This window comes from Cricetulus griseus, chromosome 6, assembly GCF_003668045.3.
Source record: "Cricetulus griseus strain 17A/GY chromosome 6, alternate assembly CriGri-PICRH-1.0, whole genome shotgun sequence".
Lineage (NCBI taxonomy): Eukaryota > Metazoa > Chordata > Mammalia > Rodentia > Cricetidae > Cricetulus > Cricetulus griseus.
In genome coordinates this window covers 46,466,102-46,491,003 of record NC_048599.1, presented here as the reverse complement: position 1 = coordinate 46,491,003, position 24,902 = coordinate 46,466,102, and the positions used below count along the sequence as shown (strand labels likewise).

The 24,902-nt window shown below is 43.0% G+C and overlaps 1 protein-coding gene across 4 annotated transcripts in view; it reads right to left on the bottom strand.

Moving 5' to 3' along the window:
- Slc23a2 (solute carrier family 23 member 2) overlaps window positions 1-24,902 on the bottom strand; it is a 95,233-nt gene that overhangs the window by 37,643 nt on the left and 32,688 nt on the right. For 2 of the 4 annotated variants that reach the window (XM_027421723.2, XM_027421726.2), the window contains exons 2-4: window positions 12,317-12,561; window positions 4,827-4,925; window positions 1,983-2,099 (exon numbers count right to left, since the gene is read on the bottom strand). In XM_027421723.2, the coding sequence (XP_027277524.1) occupies window positions 1,983-2,099; window positions 4,827-4,925; window positions 12,317-12,424 (324 nt within the window). In that variant the 5' untranslated portion in view covers window positions 12,425-12,561. Of the gene's footprint in view, window positions 1-1,982; window positions 2,100-4,826; window positions 4,926-12,316; window positions 12,562-16,777; window positions 16,798-22,607; window positions 22,686-24,902 lie in introns of those variants that run through there. The other 2 variants (XM_035446100.1, XM_027421725.2) reach the window with 2 other exon arrangements.

The following is a 24,902-nucleotide window of genomic DNA, read 5'->3' as shown; positions in this document are numbered from 1 at the left end:
AGTATGACATCACTGACAAAGGAAGTTCTCAACAGAAGTTTATTTCTTACTAGAGATACCTACTTTTTGTCCTCCCAAACACTTCTCTAACCTGCTAACTGCACTGTGCTGAACCCCTCTTGCAATCTTGAAAGAGACCCTAGTTAGGCATACTATAGGACTGATTTGATAAGATCTTGTTTTGCTCATGTTGTATAGAGACAGGATCTCACTTGGGAATCCAGGGGGTATTGAAATTCAGTCTATGGCCCAAGCTGATCTCAAACCCCTAATCTTTCAGCTTCAGCCTTCTGGTATTCAGAGATAACAGGGATGTACTACAGCCAACTGATGTGCTGATATTCTGTGTCTGGATTCCTAAGGTATTAGTCTGTGGGGTTCTTGCATCTGTTTTTAGCCTCTTGGGTGTAGGGATTATACCACAGTGAGTTCACAGCAGAAGGCATTTTCTGCCTTGCTCTGTAGTGGGCACCACTAGGCAAATATTCACCTGTTCCAGTTAGGCAGGGTTCGGGGCACAGAGGCTACAGGAATCCTTCAGAAAGAATCCCACACTACTTTTCTCTATAGGGTCCCATCCTTACTCCTGTGACTCCTAAAGATAGTCCCAACATTCACAATTCACTTCCCTTTCTCCTCCTAATTTTCTAGTTCTTTCTGTTCTGTAAACTTCTTTTTCTTCCCCACAGTTTCCCATTTCTGCCCTAGTCAGAGAAACATATATATTGACTGCAACTCAGGTTTGTGTGTGTTCTGTTGAAATCTTCTCATAGCAGTGCACAATGTACTGTATATTGTTAAGAGCAGGAGGCAAGAGTTGTTACTCCCAATTTACTATTCTAGAAACATCTACAATAGAAAGATCTGAAAGCTGGCCTCTTTCATTAGGTCCAGGGCACCTGACCTGAGTTAAGTTATTCACCAATCCCACTCAACCTTCCAGCTGCAGGGTGGGGAGGAAAACCCAATTAGGTACCACTGAGGGCCAGGCACAGTCCAGCTCCAAGTAAACATAAGGGTCTGGTCAACAAGACCAACTTTCCCAGCACCAAAGAAACCTTAGAGGAATTGATCACACACACTTGAGCAAGGAAATGTTGAAACACATATCTCAAAACAAGATCCAAACCTAACAGAGTGGTCAGAAACCAAGCAGTGAGGCCAGTGAGGAAAGAGCCTCTGCCTGTTCCTTTTCTCAAAAAGCCACTTTAAATCTGTAAGCAGGACACTTTAAATCTACAGTAGACCTGTCTATTTGTCAACCTCACCCTCCTCCTGGAAGCTACACAGACTAAGGCTGGGAGGCAGCAAATTTCCCTTCCTATAAAAGATAATAAGGCCTTCTCTCATGTCCTGGCCAACAGGCACTTGTCATGCCATGGACTGCTAAGGTCAGGGGTGAGAGGTCAAAGCTAATTACTATTTTCTCTGTTTTCTGCGTACTTCCTCCTATTCTGCCTTCCCTGTAGCTACCACCTTTTTCCCTCCTATTGCAACACTTTTTTGTTCCCTGACTATTTCCTTCCCAGTTCTTTTCTTCTTCCTGCGGTTTATGAAATTCATGTTGAAAATTCTTAGTCAGCATTCTTGGAAAATAATTTATAATAAATCTTAATTAAAAATAAAACTTGGGGACTAGAGAGATGGCTCAGCAGTTAAAAGCATCCACTGTTCTTGCAGAAAAAGGGAGTTCAGTTCCCAGAACCATCATTAGGCAGTGGGAATCCAACACTATGGCCTCCGAAAGCACCTCCACTTGCATGCATACCCACACACAATACATAGAATTGGAAAAAAAAAAAAAAAAAGACTATTAAGTGCCTTTAATCCCAGAACTCAGGAGGAGACAAAGTTCCAGGATAGTCAGGGCTACACAAAGACACCCATCTCAAAAAAAAAAAAAAAAAAAATCTTGAAAATCTAGTGGGTAGACAGTACAAGCATTAGCCCAGAGGTCACACACCCTGGAAGAACCATCTTACCTGCAACCCCAGGAATATACACAAGTACCAGGGAGGAACATCTTCTATAGTGTAGATCATATCCGACCTCTGGGGATCCAGACTCCCAGTGCTGTCCAGGGTCTCTGCAAGAGAACTCTGGAGTCGAGATGAGAAAAAGGGGCTTAGTCACTGCCCCAAACAACGTTAGCTCTTTCAGCTTAGCACAGCCCTTCACTGACCAAAACCATATTCCACTGAGGGGACATCCTGTCTTGTGAGCACTGATGCTCAGAGTGCTGGTTCTCAGAGTGGGGGCTCTGTCTCCCTTGACATCAACTCATCCCCAAGAGCACCAAACCTAAGCAGACCTTCTACCAAGCTTAAGGACTCAAGATTTTGGTTTTGTCTTAGTTTAAAAAAAAAAAAAAAAAGATACTAAAATATTTCTAATACTTTATGTGACAATTTAATAAAGATTTTAAAAATGTTAAGTATTGCATGCTTTTGAAGGTCAAGATCACCAAGACAAGTAACTCAACCTAGTTGTGTAGTCAGCTAGCAAATGAAGTAACAGGAAACAAAATGACAAAAGTTCCACCAGAAAACATGAAAAGAGATAGATGATATTGTGACCCTGGAGCTCATGTCTAATCCAGCCCACAGCGTGCTGCTGACTCCATGCACTATCACCCAGTTTCCCTTGAAGGGGAGCGCTGTCTTAGGGGTTGAGTTCCTTTCCACAAGCATTCTAGAGTCTTTCTTCATCCTCTACAATTTAAAGGCACATTTGACTCAGATGTTACATTTGCCTCTGGTCCAGCAGCAGACACTGGCAGGCTTGCACTGCTGAAAGTGGTATTGCAGTAGTGGAAATGAGAAAGTGCAATGTGTGTGTAAGAGACTAAGAAGACTGGCTCAGCAGGCTTGGGCCTCTCAAGTCTCGCCTTGCAAAGAAAGGAAGGTCTGGCCTTTCTGACACCATCTCCCAGTGCTTTCCTTTTGTTCTTTAGTTTTACAAATCATAATTACTATTTCTTAATTTTTCCCCCAAAGCCTTGGATAAGGTAAAGTTTATGCTAAAAATGTGATCTACAGCAGGGTCCATGGGTCAACTGTTAGCAGCTTCTTGTCCGAGAACCTGGAATCTAAACTCAGCCACACAGGTGACCAGCCATAACTAAAAGGCTGGCCTGATAAAACCTGCCATGTCAAAGCTCAGGTTAGTATCCCTAGTTGGCAACATTTCGAGAGTGCTATCCATTGCTTCAGGAGAATTACAACACTGCCTGCCTGCCTGCCTGCCTGCCTGCCTGCCTGCCTGCCTGCCTGCCTGCCTGCCTGCCTGCCTGCCTGCCTGCCTGCCTGCCTGCACTGGGGGAAAGGTGACTAGAAGCCTATGCATGGTGTCTCCCTAACTCTGCTATTTGCCTTTTTCCAACCAGGAATTTAATGTGCAGCTTCTCTCTATAAACAACTGTGAGGAGAGAACTGAATGGATTCTATGAACCATTAAAAAATGATAGAACCCAATGGCAATTCCTGAAACACTTGTCTACATGACAGGACTAAGGAATACTGAGCTCAACACATAGGGCAAACTCAACACAGTCACATATCTCACCAAAAATAATAAAACCTAAGGGAATATATGCCATGATTTGCCTAATACCCCATGAGGGTCCACGTGTTAAAGGCTTCCTCAAGAGTGGCAACATCCTTGCCAGGCAGTGGTGGCACATGCCTTTAATTCCAGCACCTGGGAGGCAGAGGCAGGAGGATCTCTGTAAGTTTGAGGCCAGCCTGGGCTACAGAGTGAGTTCCAGGACAGCCTCAAAAGTTACACAGAGAAACTCCGTCCCGAACCCCCCTCCAAAAGAGTGGCAACCTCAAAGATATTATAGACCTTTAGGAGACAGACTTTATGGGTATGATCATATCACTGTGGAACCTGGGGCAGAGGACTACAAGGTCCATTTTAGGGGACAAACACACACACACACACACACACACACACACACACACACACACACACACACAAGCAAAACATAGACACAAGATCCTGGGTCATTAGAACTGTACTCTTGAAATGCATTGTGGGGACCCTGCTTGTCCCCACGTCCTTTCTACTTTCTGGTTCAGGATGTGAGCATTTGTTCTTATGTGCTGCCTGCCCTGAAGAACTATCATTGGCGATGCCTGCTGGGGTTGGCAATCTTCCACATCCAGACCTTTTAAGCCAGAATAGAACTTTCTTTACTTCATTGATGAACTATGACAAGCATTTCACTATAGTGATGCAGAATATAAAAGTATACAAACATGGTTACTCAAATTTTATTTAAAAAACAAATAATGTACAAGGACAATGGCAGTAACTATATATGTATATATATGTATCATATACATATGTATATATGCAAATACAAGTATACATCTATACTCACATATACATTCATACACACACACACACACACACACACACACACACACACACACACACACACATTCATGCTTTTAAATGCCACATCTTAGGTATTTTTATTTCTGTTTTAGAAGTGAAAGCTGATACCCAGAGAGTCATGGCAATTTCCCTAGAGACTCAGTCACCTCTGTAATCAGACATGACTTTCAGTCCTCAATCTCTTAACCATTGCTCTCAGGCATTCTAGCAGGAGGCTTTTAAAAATACCTAGATAATGACTTATAAGGGCTTTTAACCTTAACTGCTACTAAGACAATTAAAACCTAGTAATTATGACTCTTCCATTACAAAACAAACATGCAGAGCTCCCAACATACAGAGATATACTGTCCCAAACCAGAGACATTCTTGGCCCTTCAGAAACACAGGGTCAGGTGGTAGGAGGGGGTGAGCACAGGTACCTTCTCTGCAATGCCATTCTCCGTGGTGTAGATTGCCATGAGCTCAGTGTCTTCGTTGTCCTGCTCTCCGCTGGATGTGGCCCCACCATTGATCACAACCTGAGGAGAAAGGCTACACTGAGAGGTTGTTTCAGAACTTGCCACTCTGCTGTAGAGAAAACTATTTTTTCCAAAAGGCCTCCCATAATTCTTATAAGAGCCCTAAAATTCATTTTATATATCACAGCTACAAAGTTCATTTTCTTAAATGAAACTTTGATGGGTACAGGCTGTTTTGACTGTGGAAATGTGTTATGTCCTATACAGTGGAGCTAGGTGAGCCAGGGCCCACCAAGAATGACTGAAATAAAACATTCCAAAGAAACCTCTAGCCATAGGATCCCCAACACCCTTCAGGACAAGGGAGGTGACAGATAAGCCAGTGTTGCAATGCAGGTGACGAGGTTGCTGCTGAGTGGTGGTGTCTAAGCTACTTTGGTTAAGATGGCTTCTTCAGGAACCACCAAAGCAATGGCCAGTCTGCTCTACAAAGAGGAAGTATTGCCTTGGAAGAGCAGACCCTGCATCCTGCCTGGGCAGCACAACAGAGATAATCCTGTTGGCAAAGTTGTAAGCATGGGAGAGCTGTCCCCAGTACTCATCTATCATGTGGCGGCATGGGTGGGAGAGATCTCCCTGGTTCCCCATCAATGCCTGAGGCTTGTGGGAGAGCTGATCCTGGGGACCTAAAAGTGGGAGAGCTGGCCCACCCCTCATCAACTGCAGCACTCAGCAGAGTGATCGCTTTTCTAGTCCCAGTGGAGTCTATAACATCAAGGAAAACCTCACATAACTTAGCTATAGTGGTAACAGCAGAACTACACTTCCTTTGATTTTTTTTTTTTTTGACAAGGCTTTGTTACATAGCCCAGACTGGCCTGGACCGCTCACAATACTCCTCCCTTCAGCCTCCCACATGCTGGCACCAAGAACGATGCCACTCCATCTGGCTCCAACTACTTTTTAAAACCATGGTATTCGAAGTCCAGCAGCAGAGGCAGGAGGATCTCTGAATTTAAGGCCAGACAGGTCTACAAAGCAGCATAGTAAGGCAGAGCTACATAGTGAGATCCTATTTAGGAAGTGTGTGTGTGTGTGTGTGTGTGTGTGTGTGTGTGTGTGTGTGTGTGTGTGTGTGCACGCGCGCGCGCGTGCACTTTTACCTGTGTATTATTATGAAGATGATTTCTTCTGAAGCAGTACTGTCTAATTAATAATAATAATGTTAGTTTAAATAGAGTTGTGATGATAAAAAATAAAACAAGGAAGTATCACACAGCCAGAACACATGAATTTCTATTGAGGAACTGTATATAGACTGTGGCTTCAGTTAATGATTAGGAAAAGCAATTCAGTCCCAGTAACCCAGCTAGATTAAATTCTTTCAACCTTAATGTTGGGAGATGTGTTCACAGGTTTCAGGGTGTATCATAGCTGAAACAAAGCTTTGAAAATAACTTAAAATTAGACTAAGATGTTTTTGTCAAATAGCTTTGAGGTGAAAACCCAAGAAGACAATCTAAAATTTTAGAAAGGCACATACATAGTTGGATGATGAACTCTGATGGGGGATGTCCTTCTGTATGTTGTGAATATGTTTCTCTTATTGGTTGATGGATAAAGTTGTTTTGGCCAATGAACAGGCAGAATTTAGCTAGGCAGTAATTCTGAACAAAGAGGCAGGGAAAGAAGGACAATGGACAGTGGCCATGTAGCCACCAGTATCCACTGGATAAGCCACAGCCATGTGGAAATACACAGATTAATGGTAATGGGTTAAATAGTTAAGAGAGCTACCCAGTAAGAAGCCTAAGCCAATGGTCAAACAATTATAAATATAGATTTAGTCTCTGGGTAGTTATTTCTTAAGTTGCTGTGGGCCCAGAGGGCAAAGGAAAACTGGTCCAGTGGGACCAAGATAGATGGAGGAAATCTTCGACAGCACTCTTAAAATCAGGGAACAAGAACAAAGCAGCCCAATTATCATAACTGATGTGCCTTTCTTGCTAAGATGGGTTGATGAACAAAAGTGATGAATAATTCCTTATACCCATTTCTGCCCTCAATCTCCTAATATAAAAAAATATTGATAAGTGGGTATGCACCCTAAAGATTTAAAGTAGAGCTCACTGATTGTTTTTCATATATAAAAGTTTAGGTGTGTGATTCCTTTAAGATTCCTTGTAAGATTACCTTTCAAGTTAAGTAATAAAGTGATTGGTCCTTTCTTTGTAACCACAAAATGCAACCTGCCTGTAAAAAAAAAAAAATCTTGATTGCTTACACTGTTAATCTATAACAAGTTGCTTGGGTATGAATATTCATGGGTTCTTGGGGATAATTTGTTTTTCATCTGTAATACATAAAATGTAAGGGATATAGAAAACATGCTGCTTTTTACTTGTATTCATTGTAATCATTCACTTGAAAAACAGAATGTAACCACATTATAATTTTTATATTGCCTGAAAGATTTTGTTGGGGTATATAAGCTGTAAGGGAAAGAATAAAAACAGAGTTAGAAAGAATTAGAAGGGAAACATCAAGAATAAATATAGAATTAGAAAGAAAACATCAAGAATGAGAGAAAGAAAACAAAAAATAGAGAATGCAAAAGAAGAATAAAGGTCTTTAAAGGTCTGAAGGAAACCACCAAGAAAGAGTGTGTGTGTCTTTTCCCTACACCACAGATAGAAAAGCCCTGTGCTGCTGGAGGCTAGCCCCTAGACAGTGATAATAAATCAGTCAACACAAATTGTATTGGTTAGAAGTATATCGTTGTAATACAAATTCCTTATCTGCAGAGGACCAAGGTTCAATTCCCAGCATCTACATGGGAGCTTACAACCATCTTATACAGATAACTGCAGTTCCACAGGACCTTTGAGACCCTATCTCAAAGACCACAGCAACAACAACAATAACAAAAAAAAAAAAAAAAAAAGATTAGCAAAAGACAAATACACAGTTTAAATTCCAGCACTGTGAAATTTGTGAAACAAATACACAAAAAAGAAAATAGTGATGATGGAGAAAGAGGAACTAAATCAACAATTCATAAAGAGCATCCCAAACCAACAAGGAAGGGAAGACAACATGAGAAAGATAAAGCATAAATGAAGTAGTCCTACCCCTAAGTGAGAAAAACTGGCAGTTGATGGCTGCTAAGGGGGGAGAGCCATTTTTGGGGGGGTATGGCCTCTTGTAGTATGGTGGATAGCTTGACACCATCCAGTGGTTCTCAACCTGTGAGTCGTGATTCCTTTGGCAGTTCAAATAACCCTTTCACAGGGGTTGTATGTCAGATATCTTGCATATCAGGTATTTACATTATGAGTCACTACAGCAGCAAAATTACAGTTATAAAGTAGCAATGAAATAATTTTGTTTGGGGGTTATTACAACATGAGGAATTGTGTTAAAGGGTCACAGCATTACTAAGGTTAAGAACCACAGCTTTACACCCACGTGTATACAGCAGCACTAACTGTACTGTGCAGTATGAAGAAGGGAGGGGATGAAATTGTGTGGGAGTATGGGGTGGTTCTGGGGGCCCAGAACCAGGTGGCCAGGAAGTTGACTATGATCAAGATACATTGTATACCTGCCATGATGAGAAGGGGGGAAGAGAAGAAACTCTGAAGTTGACATAATGATAAGAAAAAAATCCAAAAATCTTAATAGTATCCTCATACAAACCAAAATTTAAAACAGAATACAGTAACAAAATACTCCCAAATATTAACAGTGGTTGTCATTAATCAAAAGGCCATTTTGCCTTCTTTTTCCTTTTACGTATTTTGGTATCCTATAATGAGCACAAGTTCTTTCTCCAAGAAGGAGTCATTAAAAAGACTAAAGAGCTAAGCAAGAGAGTGGATATGAAGTTCCTTGGACTGAGGAATTCCAGAGAGATTTCCAATACACTTACCATGGTAGCTAAGGAAATTGAACCAGCAAAAAATTTAAATTTCCCATTTGAAAGCATGTAGACCCATGTATGCCAGAGCTCTCAATTAACACACTCTAACAGAGCAGACTTTTCTCTTACTACTTTAAGCAAAGGTCTGCATTTAAAAATGTTTCTATCCAGGTACAGTGGTGCACACCTATAATCCTAGCCCTCAGAAGGCTGAGGCAGAAGGATTGTGGATCTGGAGCCAAACTAGACCAGAACAAGACCCTACCCCAAAAAACAAACAACAGCAAAAAACAGACAAAATTCTAAATCACACTACAGCGTCTTATATGAACAACTGGGTTTGTGACATTGGTTTGCCTGTACTAGCTGCAGCAAGAAGACCCATGTTCCCAGCCAAATTCAAGTCCCCACTTGAAGCTACAACATTCCACACTGCATCACAGCAACACCCAACCCCCTGAGGAACCCAGGAGAACACACAGCCAACATGAACCTTCCTAACATAACACAAAGGGACTCCATCAGAGAAACCTGAGTCTGGAGTACAGTAAGCCCTGGACAAGGTTGCCCTGCTCCTTGGGTTCCTCTTGGGGAACAGGATATTTGGAACTGGCTGGACATGGTGGTTACACAACACTGTGAATATATCATATGTCTCTGGCAAACCTTACTTCAAATTTTATATTATACAAACTACCTCAAGAAAAATTTTTGAGATAAGGTCTCAAAATATAACCCAAGCTAGCCCCCTGACCCTCTCTAGCCTTGGCCTCCTGAGCACTGGGATTACAGGAAAGTAGCACCACTACAGCCAACCTCAATAAATTTTAAAATCTGACATGCTACCAAAAACAACAGATTTGATAGGAGTTCACAATCACAACTGCTCTCCTGATTCTTTCTGTTCATATACACATGACAGACTTAGCTCCTTGAACTAAATGAAAGCTCAGCTACTTCTTTAACAGATCCTAGCTGTGTCCCAGACAAACAAGACTCAATCTCGATATTCAACAGGAGGTCCATCCAGAGTGCACACCAGGTGCCAGGCACCAGGCTAGGGAATTCTCAGTCACTTCAGCCACAGCAGAGGGTGGGCAGGTAAGCTAAAGTCAAAAGACAGCAGCAGGAGCTAAGGTAGGCAGACCCTTCAGCACCTGAGAGGCAGTGGCAGATGCAGGATTAACAGCAGGACAGCACAGTCCCATTGAAGCAGAAGGGTATAGACTGATGCCCTCAAGTAAATGGGGCTTAGTGATGAGTTCAATAGGCAGCACCCAGCTCTGGGCCAGATGCTGGGGAGAGGATATGATAGCATACACACGGCTCTTGGTTAGACAACTAGCACCCAAAAGAGGAGAGAAAAAAAAATCAAATTTTTAAATCAGTTCTTCAGAAGTATTGAGGGTGTGTGTGTGTGTGTGTGTGTGTGTGTGTGTGTGTGTGTGTGTGTGTGTGTGTTAAGAAACAAAGTTTAAAAGCATTGATAATTAATTGTATAACATTTCCATTTGGTGAACTTCCAAACACTATGTTACCAATGAATCCACACAGTCTTGGAATGCTTCTTAAAATTTCTAAGATTTGGTTTTGGTCTGCACTATTAGCATGACTTGTAGGAGGGCTGAAGAAATGGCTCTTAGCAGAACTGAAGTTGAGCTAGATGTAGGCCACGGGTACAGTCATATCAGGAAGATTTGCAGGGGTAGGTTTGGGAATCTGGTCATATTGGTCCCACTTCATTTACATGAAAAACATAAAACATAGTACAATTCCCAGCACCCACATGGTGACTCAAAACCCACTGTAACTCCTGTGAGGGGATCCAATACGCGCTCTGGCCTCTGCAGCACTGGTACACATATGGTACACATACAAGCAAGCAAAGCACCCATACATGTAAATAGAGGCTAAAAGAAGAAAAAGAAAAAATAGTTGTTTGTGGTTCTGACCCAAGTTTCAAGAGGCTGTGTCTGGTGAGGGCTCTTTTGCCTACAGAGTCTGGGAGCTGTGGAGAACTGCTCATAATGAAAGATAGGGAATGTACCAGAGACCTCGCTAAGCTGGCTTTCATAGTCAACCCACACATCCATCTATTGATCACATGCATGAATGGATTATCCATTCAAAAGGGCAGAGCTCTCGTCTCCTGTTGGTGCCATCTCTTCATATTTCCTAATGGGGACTAAATTCCAAGATGAGATTTCTAGGAAACAGGCCATATTGAAACCACAGCAGGCAGCCCTAAGTTAAGGCCTGTCGGCCTCACTTTAGAGAGAAGATGTGAAAACGGAAGGCACAAGGGCTTGGTATGTGCCAGACAGACATTAGTCACCTTACTGCCATCCATTCCTCTCTATGTGAGGGCTGGGACACAACCTACACAATTTCACTATGGGGTCAGGGACAGCTGTGTCATGAGTTCAGTTAGAGGCGAGGTGAACCACAACTCAACGCAGCTACAGGAGCACCCAGAGGAGACCTGGGCTGAGAAGTACCAAAGGCTACAATCCCAGGCCTATGAGCTTTGGGCTGTAGTATCAGCTACTCCATATGGTTTTGTTTGACTGTGGCCACCAGTGTCATACAGGGCCGTACAGGTCTGTAAGAATAGAAGCTTTAAGACAAAATCCCAGCATGGAATGGGCAAGATGACCAAGAAACCCCAATGCTAGCTGAGGAACTATTGGCATTTGATAGCTGCAGGGATAGGAGAGTTTGTTTTCTTTAATGACATGAGCACTGGTAGGTCAACCACACAGCAGGGAAGTCTTAACTCCCAATACAAACTGGACTTATTGGGAAAAGAAAACAAAAAAGAAATCTCAAGAGTAGGATAGGAAGGAACAGAGGAATGGAGGTGTTCAAATTACATTGTATAAAATTCTCAAAGAAAACCCCCCAAAAAAAGAGGAAGGAAGGAAGAAAAGGCTTTGCTGTATCAGCCAGTTTCAAGGTAGCTGACGGTGTGTTGGGTCTGAACTACGTCTTTGGAAATGTCATAATACAGGATTTTAATAATGTCATTCATCCCTCCCACCTGCAATTTGAAAGTTGGATCACATGTTACTTCTTATCAGGACAGTTAGGAGAGAAAATGAAGACTCCAGAAGACAGTAAGCACTGGGATGGCTTTAAATCATTAATAGGAATGTGTACTTCCTTCCTGGGTTAACCCAAAGCAGGTGCCCTAAGGGAGGCTGACTAAGAGAGTATAGCCAATACTTGGTTGTGTCAAAGACATCATAAGAGGCAGCTGATTTTTTTTTTTTTTTTTTTGTTTTTTGAGACAGGGTTTATCTGTGTAGCTTTGGAGTCTATCCTGGCACTCACTCTGAAGACCAGGCTGGCCTCGAACTCACAGATCCACCTGCCTCTGCCTCCCGAGTGCTGGGATTAAAAGTGTGCGCCACCAATGCCCGGCGAAGCAGCTGATTTTCAATGCCACCATGTTCACTGAAAACACAAATGTTAAAGTCTGTCCTACATCTACTCCAGAGAAAAATAAGAAGGCAAGAGATGCTCTTACCGGGAGAGTAAAGAAATTGGGGTGCTTCACTTCCTCTTCATATTTGCCTTCCGTGGAACTCCCAGCCTCCACTGATTTGGAGGTCGTGTTCTTGCCGATACCCATCATTAAGGAAGTTGAGCAACCTACACAAGCGTTGGCCTGATGTGGCTAAAGTGAAGGCTTGTTCAAGCCAGGAGCTCAAGCAGAGGCAGCTCTTCAGCACACAGGGCTCTCAGGCAGAGATTAGTGTCATCTCTTATCACCTGCAAAAGAGAGTGCAGAAAAGTCAGAGAAGGCTCCCGGCACAGACACAGTCAAGTTGCCCAAACAGCTGACAAGACACCACCAATGCTTCAGGAACCGACCCTTATCACTTACAGTTGACTGCCTATTGAAAAGGGAGCACGAAAACAGTGTCAAAAATACCAGAATACTAGGGAGAAAAGACAGCTAAAGAAGTCCTCTGACGTTCATTAACCCCAAGCTACCTGACAGAACACTCTCCAATGATGAAAATATTCTGTGCCTGCCCTACCTAGCAGATATCACTAGTCACCAGGTACTTAAAAATTGGCTTGTGCCAATGCAGTGAATTTAATTAAAATTTTAAAACAATGCAAATATAGCCAATTTGTCACTATTGGATGGCGACTGAAGTAATTCTAAATTCCCTACATGTATCTTACGGAGAGTAGAAAGGAAGAAGGCATTCAACATCCAATAAGAGACAAATACCCTAGGATTAAGTGGCTACACAGAATTCAAGCAAGGCAGGAACAGCATAAGTTCTCAGTTGATTTGAATAACACACACACACACACACACACACACACACACACACACACACACACACACACACACACACACACACGGAATCAGAGCATGCAGGCTCAACCAGATACAACATAAGCCTAAAAAGGAATCCCAGAGCCTCCCTCTTTCTCCTCCAAAAAGAGGAGGAAACGCAAAAGATGGGAAGGGAGAGACCACCACTATCAAATCCAAGATGAACATGGCAAGTCTGAAGAATTTGAGAGATGGCATTATTCAATAAAGTAGCACCCAATATTTCAAACTAAAATAAAATTCAAAATCAGGAAGATCCTGTAACAATTTATGCAGACAAGTTTCAAAAGAGAAAAAAAAAGTTAAGAACAATTTTAAACCACAAAACATAACCTGGAAAATACAGCTAATCCACTCTGGATTAACAAACATTTGGAAAAGTTGTCTTCAAAAATGAGAAAGCACAAAGGATACAAGGGCTGGCACACATACAATAAAACATGCCCAGATATGCCTGGCTTTTTATAAATAAAAGAGTAAAACAAGCAGGCAGGAGGGAGGCAGTTATTAGTAATGTCAGATCTGCCCTCCAAAAGGAAAAAATCTAACCAAACTAAAGAGTGCATAGAGGGAAAATCGGAAACTTCCTTTTCAGAGATTTCTCCATTTGGATTGGGTTGGGGGTGGAAGCATATGGGAGTAAGAAAAGACATGTGAAAGTTGAACACTCAGTAGTCCAGAGAGCAGAAAGGAAAAAAAAAACAACAAAACAAAAACACAGTGGGTATTCTGCCTTCATGTATGTCTGTGCATCATGTGCCTGGAAACCAAAAGAGGGCATCAGATCCCCTGGGACCAGATATTTGTTAGCCACTATGTGGAGAGGAGGAGCCAGTGCTCTTAACCAGGGAGCCATCTCCCAGTCGTCAAGTTGCATTCTTGAACAGAGAGAATCCAAGACAACCATCAAATCTTTCTGAAGTAGCTACTCATTTACAACCTTATGGTAACAAAAACAAAAACACAAGCCAGGCGGTGGTGGTGTACGCCTTTAGTCCCAACACTTGGGAGGCAGAAGCAGGTGGATCTCTGTGAGTTCGAGACCAGCCTGATCTAAAGAGCTAGTTCCAAAACAGACTACAAAGCTACACAGAGAAACCCTGTCTCAAAAAAACAAAACAAAACAAAACAAAAAAACAACGTATCATACCCACATCTACTTAAAATAGTAGTTCCCAAAGGGACTGATTTTGCACTCGAATGGCAATATTTGTATTTGGTACAAGTGGGAGATCTGGTTAGGAGGAGGCCAGGTTCTGAGAAAGGCTTTAGGATATACCGAGAACAAATGAATGTGGACAGAAAGGGCAGACAGTGAAGTCCCAAAAGACTAAGCTTTCAAATACAAGTATGCAAGGCTAGCAGAGACAGATGTAAGGTCAGAAACCCTGTACCAGCAGGAGATCAGTGACTTCACCCCGATGGGATGCACTTCTGCATGGGAAATGCCAAGGTCTGGAGGCAAAACACAAAAGATGAGGGGGAAGGGCCAAGGGCAGAGAGAAGTTTAGGTACCTGTTCAAATCTATGGTAACACTGGACTGGAAAGAGGGCTCAGCAGTTAGGTTAGGAGCACCTACTACTCTTAAGAGACCTGAGTTTTGCTCCCAGCTCCCAACTGCCTGTGACTCCACTTAAAGAGAATCCAACAGCACTCGGGTTCGAAAACCCACACTCAGGTACACATAATTAAAAATAAAAACAAATTCTAGGTGTGGTGGTGCACACTTTGAATCCCAGAACTCAGGAGGCAGAGGCATGAAGATCTCTGTGAGTTCAAGACAAGCCTAGTCTACATAGTGAGTTCCAGGACAGCCAGGGATATGGAGACAGCCTATCTATCTATCTATCTATCTATCTATCTATCTATCTATCTATCTATCTAAATCATTATTAAATAAAAAGTCTTAAAAAATTACATTTTAAAAATTGTGGATGCTGGGCTAGAGAGATGGCTCAGAGGTTAAGAGCACTGACTGAGGTCCTAAGTTCAATTCCCAGCAACCACATGGTGGCTCATAACCATCTACAATGAGATCTGGTGCCCTCTTCCGCCTGCAGACAGACATGCATGGAGAACATTGTATACAAAATAAATAAAATCTTAAAAAAAAAAAATTGTGGGTGCTAGAGAAATAGCTCATCAGTTAAAAGCACTTGCTGCTCTTGCTAAGGACCTGGGTTCAGTTCCCAGCATCCACATATTGACTTACAGCTGTGTGTAACTCCAATTCTAGGGAATACAACACTCTCTTCTACCTCCAAGGGCTTTTACACATAAATGGTACATATACACTCTCACAGGTGCACACACACACACACACACACACACACACACACACACACACACACATTAACATACACACATAGCAATGAGAGAGAGAGAGAGAGAGAGAGAGAGAGAGAGAGAGAGAGAGAGAGAGAGAGAGAATGGTACAGAAAAAGCAACATCTCCCAAAAACTCTAGCACTAGGGGAAGGTTATTTAGCAGTGGTGCCCCAAGGCTCCTCTTCCTGCTCCTTGACAAAAGACAGAGAATGAGCCAGGCTGCTTGACCACCTGAGACAGGAGAAGGAGTGGTTGAAGGATGATGAGGACAATGACAGCAATAGCCATTTTCTATGTTAAGTGGCCACGTATGCCAGGCACATCATGTATCTCTTATTATATAAAGTAGCAATTATTTCTGTCCTGTGATCATAATCTTATTTGGTTTTCCATAAAAGGGATTTGAGTAACCACTGAAACAGAGTGTTCCTGGAGCTACTGCAAGAATATTCATTTTCCAATCAGCAAAACTGATAAAAATTTAATCTTAGTATCCCTAAAAATTCCTGAAAGAATGACCAAGAATGGCTATAAACAGCACTGGACACGTGGTACAAGCCTCTAACTCCAGCACACAGGAGGCCTAAGCAGGCGGACCTTCAGTTTGAGCCAGCCTGGACTACACAGAAAGAGTCTATCAAAAAAAAAGTATCAAATATTTGAAAACGTATAAGAAGAATGCATTCTCTCAGCTTGAAACCCTAATGCAGGGCTGTAATTTAAAAAAAGAAGGTATAAAAACAGCCTGACTCATTCCAAATACCAGAAAATGCAGACTGTGAATATATGATATAGCGGCACTTTAGAGCTGGTGTGGATTAAATTCACTACTCATGAAATGAAGGAAAGATCCAAGATTTTTTAAAGTCTACTACATGATTACATATTGAGACTAGGAACTCTTTTCTTGGTTTATCATTAAAGATTGGGGGTGGGGGAGCACTGGGGAGGCAGAAGCAGGAGGAAATATGTGAGGGTAGCCTGGTCTACCGAATGAGTTCCAGGTCAGCCAGGGCTGTTTCAAAAAAAAAAAAAAAAAAGATAAAAAAGACTGATAGATTTTTACAATATAAAGTTTTTTAGATTTCTGTGTAGAAAAAATCAAATAAAATTAGGGGGCAAAGCCTGGGTGGCACACACCTCTAATCCCTGCACTCGGGAGGCAGAGGCAGGTGAATTTCTGTGAGTTCGAGCCAGCCTGAACTACATAGAAAGTCCCAAGCTAGCCAGGGCTACAGAAACAGAAACAGCAGCAATTTCAGAGCACAGCTGACTAGGAAAGGGCAACCTAGTGTTGTGGCTTACATGTTCTGACTGTGCTGGGGACTTGATCCTCGGGATGGTGATGTCATAGGCGCCAAAGGGAGGACACTGAGGACTCTGCCCTGGAGACCCAGTTCTTTCTTGCAAGAGAGCTACTATAAAAGAGGAAGTCAAATCCTGCGTCAGACTCTGACTTCCAGTCTTAGCATGTGATCTCCCTGACCCTGGCGATGTCATCTAGCCTGAGGTGATTACAGTTAGGCAAGGCCCTGGCCTTGCTGGAGCCCCGGATCTGGCCTTGCACAAGTTAGCACCATGGTGTTTAGACTTCAGGTCTCCCAAATTAGGAGATAAATCCCTCTTTCTTTACACAATACTCAGTTTCAGCTATCTTATGACAGCAAGCTTCAAGGTAAAACGCTTGCTTCACTCAAATCAAGTCTGAGAGTCACTGATGTCACTTAAGCTCTGTAGTGGCACAAAAGCAGGAGTCACATGCCTGAAGGCATTATTTGCTAAGCATAACACTCAGAGAAACAATGTGACAGTGAGCACATGGAGCAAGATGATGACACTAGTTACAAGAGGCCCCTCTCAAACATGGAAAGTAGCCACTAAGGCTGCATGGATCCTATAGATACAGGGACTGCCACAGAAAGGGTCGCCTTTGTACCCAAAACACTATTAACCCTCTTGTCACTGTCTTAGCTTATGGACTTGTTCTCTTTTTCAGTTATGTTTTATGAGTACAAGTGTTTTGTCTAAATGTATGCCTGTACATCATGTGTGTGTGGTACCCATGGAGACCAGGAGAGGGCGATAGAACCTCTGGCACTGGAGTTACCATTGGTATTAAACCCATGTCCTCTGGAAGAGCAGCCAGAACACATAAACTGCTAAGCTATCTCTTCAGCTCAAAAACTCTTAGGAGAAAGAAAAAGAACATTTCAAGAGAAACAGATGAAGCCTGGTTTCTGATGGGGGATCCAGGTTTCATGGCCTCCTCTGCAGGGCTGCAGGAGGAACAATCACACAAAAACCATCCTCCCAAGGCTTCTTGATCACCCTACAGGAGGTCAAGACATTGACTTATGCTCAGTTGGGGGAAGAAATAGAACCTGTGTACAGCAAATGTCAGCATGGTACAGATGGCAAAGTCCATTAGCCCTCTCTCTTTCTCTCTCTCTCTCTCTCTCTCTCTCTCTCTCTCTCTCTCTCTCTCTCTCTCTCTGTATGTGTACACGTACATGTGTGTGCATATGCACTAAAGGCCAGAGATTGACAGTGGGTGTCTTCTCAATTGCACTCCACCTGATTTTTTTGAGACAGGGACTCTCACTGAGCAGGAACCTTAGCATCTCAAGTTACACTGGCTTCCCACTGAGCCCCAGGGATGCTAGAATCACATATGACTGACTACCATACACAGCTCTTTACCTGGGTTCTAGGAGATCAAGCTCAAGTGCTAATGCTTGCAAGGTAGACACTCCATGAACTGAGCCTCTCCCAAGCTCAACAATCTGTGTATCTGACCTATACACACCAGACGAGTTACTGCCAAGTCTGCTGGAATTTCCCAGAAGGAACTGCTTCCCCAAACGCTATTTAAATAAAACTCTGGTAAAATCCTCTTTCACCTCCTCATCCTGGCTGTTTGAACTCAAGGGCCACCTCCTCAGAAGCATTCCTGAATTGTCTCTTCCGTTTCTGCATTTCCATGGCACTTGGCATCAGTGCAGCTTCCCCAGCAGGCAGGGCAGGGATACAGTGACAAGTACATAAAAGGCATTCACAGATTTTAGGGAAACAACTTTTTTTAAAGGGCATTCTAGTCACAAGGAGAAAAACAACACTTGACTGCTATTCTCCAGGTTTATTTAGGGAAATCTTATGCCTGGAACCTGGAAGGGGAGGAGAGGTAGGACCAGAATTAAAGTATAAATGTAGGGTGAGTGTAGCGTAGCAGTAGAGTACTTTCAGTGGTAATCACCGTGGAAAGCTAATTGTGTGTGTGTGTGTGTGTGGGTGGGTGTGCATGGAGAATGTTTGTGGACGGGGATGTGTGCTTACTAGTGCGTGTGGAAGCCGGGTCAACCTTGGTGTCATTCCTCAGGAAATGACTCCCTTGTTTCTTGAAACAAGGTGGGTGTCTCACTGGCCTAGAGCTCCTGAGTAGGCTAAGCTGAGTTGCCAGTGAGCCCCCAGGACCTGCCTGCCTCCACCTTACCAACACGGTTAGCTTTTCACATGGTAAGACTCAGGCCCTCATGTTTGGGTGGCAAGTACTTTGCAGACTGAGCCTAACTCTCCAGAAAGTAAAATTTAATTTTACATTAAATTTTAACAATAGATAAAAATGAATGCATAATAGACTATCACATTCCAGATGCAAACATGATTTTCTTTAACCCTCTTAAGAATTCTGGTAGGGGTTGCTGTCTCCATTTGAAAGTAGAGCAACTGAGGCAACGATGTTGGTGTGTCCTTGCCAAGAGCAGAAGTGGGCTAGGCAAGGATTCTGAGAATACAGTAGGCACTGTGCTCTCATGCAGGCTCTGCTCCTACAGAACAAGGCTCCGCACTTTCTCCTCCTCTAGAGGACCTGTCCTAGGCAGGGTTATTATTGCTGTGATGAGACACTATGATCAAAGTAAGTTGAGGAGAAAAGGGTTTGTTAGGCTTACGCTTCCACAGCACTGTCCATCATTGAAGGAAGTTGGGACAAGAACTCAAACAAGGCAGGAACCAGGAGGCAAGAGCTGATGGAGGGGTGCTGCTTACTGGCCTGCTTCCTGAGGCTTGCTCAGCCTGCCTCTCAGAACCCAAGACCATCTGCCCAGGGATGACCCCAGCCACAATAGACCAGGCTCTCCCCCATCAAGCACTAATTAAGAAAATACCTTACGGCCTGCCTGCAGTCCCATCTCATGAAGGCATTTTCTCAGTTGTGGAGGCAATTTCTCAATTTCTCCTCGCCAGTGATTCTAGTTTGTGTCAAGCTGTCATAAAATTAGCCAGCAGAGGACCTTAGTTGGATTTCCAGCACCCTTGTCGGGTAACTCCAACCCTAGGATGCCCTCTTCTGGTCTCCGAAGGCACTGCATGCATGTACACACAATTTAAGAAAAATCATTTTTTAAAGGAAAAAGAGCAAAGCTCTGATGACTGGTAGCCAGTTTGAAACAAGCCAAAAAGACCAAGTCCCTGACTTACCCTCAAGAAGCTCAAAGAATTTTCTCTTTTTCCAGGTCTCCAGTGCCCCCCCCCCCCTAACATGAAGGAGATCTTGGAAGCTACAGTAAGTTCCAGGAGGCAATGTTCCTGCTACCCTGCTCTGCTGTGCTGGGTTCCCTGCTCCATCCTGTCTTTGCAGCAGCACTGCCCTCTCTAAAGAAGAGGCTGTGAATGAACTCTGGGGCCACCTTCCACTTCCTCTCCCTTTCTGAGAGGAGCCAAGTGTGTTATTTCTGATACTGCCCATCTCTTAAACTCTCTGAGTTACTCTTTGGATCACACCAATCCACTTTGGAAGGTTCCCATCTTATCCTTGTGCCTCAAACATCAAAGCCAAATCTCTTTATAATCCTAGAGGGCCCCTCCCCACTTATACCCTGTTCACATATTGGCCCACTTTTTCGGGATTTTGCCTGCTTAGTTCCCTTGATCAACTGTTTCCCCCTCCATCTGCAAATCTTTGTCACAACCTTTTTCTGCCCACTTCCCTGGACTGCATTTCACCAAAAGTCACCCTCTTATCTGCAGACTCTCCCTAGATACCATAAGGGGAAATTTACCTAAGGGATCGATAGGGGTTTGCTTAAGTGGCACTGCAATTACCTCATCAGGGACTACAAGCCTGACCCAGGTTAAAACCAACTATAAAGGAATACAAAAAGCAAAGCTTTCTCTAATCTTCCATAAAGGGGAGCCTATAACCATGTTGCCCATTTTCCCCCTTGCAAGGGATAATGTTCCTCCTTTAAAAAAAAAAAAAAATCCCTTTTAACATGGGATTGTTTCCAGAGGCACACAATTCTAAACCCAAGCTTTAAGAACCTGGGACAAGAGGACTGCAAATTCAAGGCCAGCCATGGAAACATTACAAGATCCCGTGTCAATAGTCAATAGTAATAACAAAAACAAGACCTACCTAACACTGAAACTATAAAACTCTAAAAGTGTTTAGAGTCAGACACCACAGAGATCGTGATTTTTGTTTTTCTGTACTGAACCAAATATTCTTAAAATCTAAAAAGCTTACAAGGATTTAAAAAGTTGATGTATTCCATTATAAAGAGGTTCCAGCTTTTTGTGAAATTTGTTATTTACATTCCTTTTTGTTTATATACTTGCTTTTCTCCAAAGCCCTAAAAGGCTGTAAAAAAGAAAACAGACAAAAACACACAGAGCTCTGTCAGTTCCAAGCTGGACATAGAGGAAGGAAGCAAAGCTTCTCAGGTCGGCTGATGCTTCCCTGCTGCAGACAGCCTGCATGTTCTCCCTTTCTCTGACAAGTGTAATAAGGGGCATTGCCTTCTGAGAGTTGTAGAAATGCTGATGTTCAGTTGCTAATATTTAAATAATGCCTTGCAACACTGAGATAAACCTGAACTATAAACTACTCACCCACCTACAGTCTCTCTCTCTCTCTCTCTCTCTCTCTCTCTCTATATATATGATTACAAATGCACACACAGAAACAGACACAGACATGTTCAGATACACAGTCCAGGAAGCCTCAGAACTCATCCCCCGAAGCAGAGCTTTTGTACCAAGTTATGGTCATACCTTCAGTGGAGCCTCAATCTGTCCACAAAATTGTCCTGGAATCAGTGTGGGACCCACCACGTCTGTGCAGTGCTGTGACTGTCCTGGGATATAGCAGGAGCCACTTTCAGGTGCTGAAGTAATTTCAGCTCTTGTAACCCACACAAGCCGGCCAAAATTGTATAACTAACCGCACCTCATCAGAAATGCTATTTGTATTACACAACGGCCACCGCCTGGTTACGAACAGTTACTGCAAGCCTCTATTATGGTTTAGAAACCAGCCTTGCAGCAGACTTCTTCAGAGCAATCTGGATATTCTATTATAGAACCCCAGCAGCTGCTGGAATTGTATTTCTCAAACCCAAACAAAGAAGAGAAATTAAAATCTATCTTTTCAAGCAGTTCAGATGAGCAAGTCTGCCCATGTTGCTGCCAGCTCAATGAAAGTGGGGATTAATTTACTCACTGGCAGGTTTCTTGTCCCCGGTCAGGAGCCTAATAACATCAGATTGCAAAACTCAAAAGAATTTCTTTCAGTGATGTCAAGGTAGGAGCCCATCATTAAACAATAAGCAAAGTCAACACAAATGAACCCTAAAGAGCAAATCACACAGCCCAAGTCCCTGTGTGTCCGGTAAACCGGTTGTAAATATACAGTCCCTGAACAGGAAAGGGCTGCACAGGCAGCCAGACTGTCCTTCCTGATCCTGACCCCATCCCAGGGCTAGCACAGAGTGTGGTGGGAGCAGGTGTGCTCTGGGATATGCAAGCATCTGTCTCCAGCTCTCTTATATTAGACTGCATTCCCCTATACCAGAGGAACACCAGACTCAGGTGAGAGGCAGGAGGCTGGAAAGGCTCGGCCAACAGCACAGAACACCTGAGAAGAGGAGCCCCAAGGATAGAGAGAGAAGCACCAGGAGAAAGGCAGCAGAGAGTGCAACTCATTCACACAACCTTGAGGAGGGGAGAAGGAGGAAGAAGAGGGAAAAGAGGCTATGGACCAGAGAAGACGTCTGGAAACTGGGGAGAAGTGTAAAGGTTCCGGATGGAAGTACACTGCCCAAAAGGCCCACAACACAGTCCCTACACAGTCACCCACCTGAGCATCAGTACACCCAGGGAGCCAAGCACCAGTCAGAATGCTCCAAGGATTCCAGGGAGGATGTACTCCTGGGACCTAGAGAAATTCCAAGAAACAGAAAAGAAAAGAGGCTGTAGAGATGGCTCCATGGGTATGAGAACTAACTTTCTTACAAAGCACCATTCAGTTTCCAGCACCCACACAGTGGCTCACAACCATTTGTAACTCTAGGTCTACGAGGGCCAACACCCTTTTCTGGCCTCTGTGATCACTGCACATGTGATACACATACATGCATGTAGGCAAACACTTCTAAGTGTAAAACTAAATAAATCTTTAAAAATGGGACAAATAGATAAGCCTAGGACATAATGTTAAAAGATACTAAGCTATTCTAAGAATGAGAAAAGGCCACGAGAAGCACCATAAAGGTTCAGTAGGCTCACGTAAAATCAGAGGAGAGAACTGTGTCTAGACAACCGGAACATACATGAGAGAGAGAGAGAGAGAGAGAGAGAGAGAGAGAGAGAGAGAGAGAGAGAGAGAGAGAGAGAGAGTGTCCAGGAACAAAATGTCTGCTGCTTTCAAATTGAGTTTTATCCCACATGCCAGTGTTTGGTGAGAAAGACACAACGACACCTATGCCATACAGCAAGTGTCTATCTAGTAAGTGACACTAGGATGGCATCCTCTATGATGCACACAGCCATGTTTCCTAGATATGTACCTCAGAAGCTGTCTTCCTTTGTTAAGTACAGTTTGACTGCATTTACTAGCATTGCCTCAAGATTTCGTGATAGTATGAAATGCTACAATAAAACATGAACATAAGTTGGGGACTGGTGGAACTGTATGCCCAGGTAAGGTAAACTCTGTGTACAAAAGCTAAACAAGGCATTTTTCAGATACTCAGCCTAAAGCAGGTTAGGCAGGAGCTCGGGGTCTCATTCTATATTTGGTTTTCAGTTTCCAGTCATGATGAGACCATGGTCGCCCCAGTATTGGTAGACATAAGAACTCTCTATTGGTTGGCTGCTTTGCTTTTCTGATCTTCAGCTTGAACCTCAATATTTGTCACTGTGTTTTTACTAGTTGTGCTAGTAAAAGAGTGGCTAACAATTTAAAAATATGAAACCCCAGCAGTTAATCTCTGTGGCACCTGAACTTAAATTAAATGCACAACCCCCCAACACATATAATTCTTTAAAATAGCTATTTAAAAGCACAAACAAGCAAAAACACTAGGATAATACTGCAGAAAAGTCGAGAAGATGTCAAATGAATAGAAATTCTCACAGACTGACACAGGCCTTCCCTCCCAGGACTTCTCTTGAACTGTTCACTGTGCCTGTGCTGAGGAGAAAGCTGTGCAGCCAGCAGTCTCCTGCTACTCTCCACAGCGGGGGTCCTGTGTTACTCACATCTGTGTGCATTTAAAACTCCACTCATCTCTCTCTCTCTGGGGAGTAAGAGGCAAGTGAGCAGCAACTATGTAAGGTTAAATTCAAGATAAAAATGAGGGAAAATAATTAAAGTCTAAACTTGAACAAATACAACAAAAGAGTTTGTCAGAAATTACCCAGCATTTAGCTGGGCATGGTGGCATGTTTTTAATTGCAGCACTCTGGAATGGGCAGGTGAATCTACAAACTGAGTTCCAAGACAGCCAGGGCTACACAGAGAAACTATGTCTCAAAAAGAAAAAAGTTGGTGGGGTGGGAAATAACCAGAATTTGAAAGGTTGGAGAAATAACTTTGTTAGCAAAGGGCTACTATCTCTGTGAACCTGAAGCCCAAACTGGATAGCTCCTCAGAACCCATTTAAGAGGTAAAAGGCAGGGTGTGTGGTCAGTGGTCACGACCCCAGCACCGGGGAGGCGGAGAGAGGAAGATCCCTAGGATTTGTTGGACAACTAGTTTAGCCTAACTGGTGAGCTACAGGCCATGGAGAGAGACCTCTATCTCAAAGGAAATAGCTTTCTTGGGGATAGCACCCAAGGTTGTCCTCTGGCCTCCACATACATGTGTACACACGGGTATGCACACATACACAAATGCATTTTTTTAAAAAGAAATAAATAAGCACTTGAAGATATCTCATTAATGTAATGTCTTTTTGTTTGTTTGTTTGTTTTAGGAATTAAACTAGAAAACATACCAAATGAGGTAAGGCAAACAACGTACATTACTTCTAATTTTAAACATAAGTATTTTGTGTTTGTACAGGCCAGGAAGCTAGAAAGGGGCCCAAGGGGGGTGGAGGGTTAAGGAAGAGAGGTGGAAAGGTAAAGTATGAATGAAACTGCCACAGTA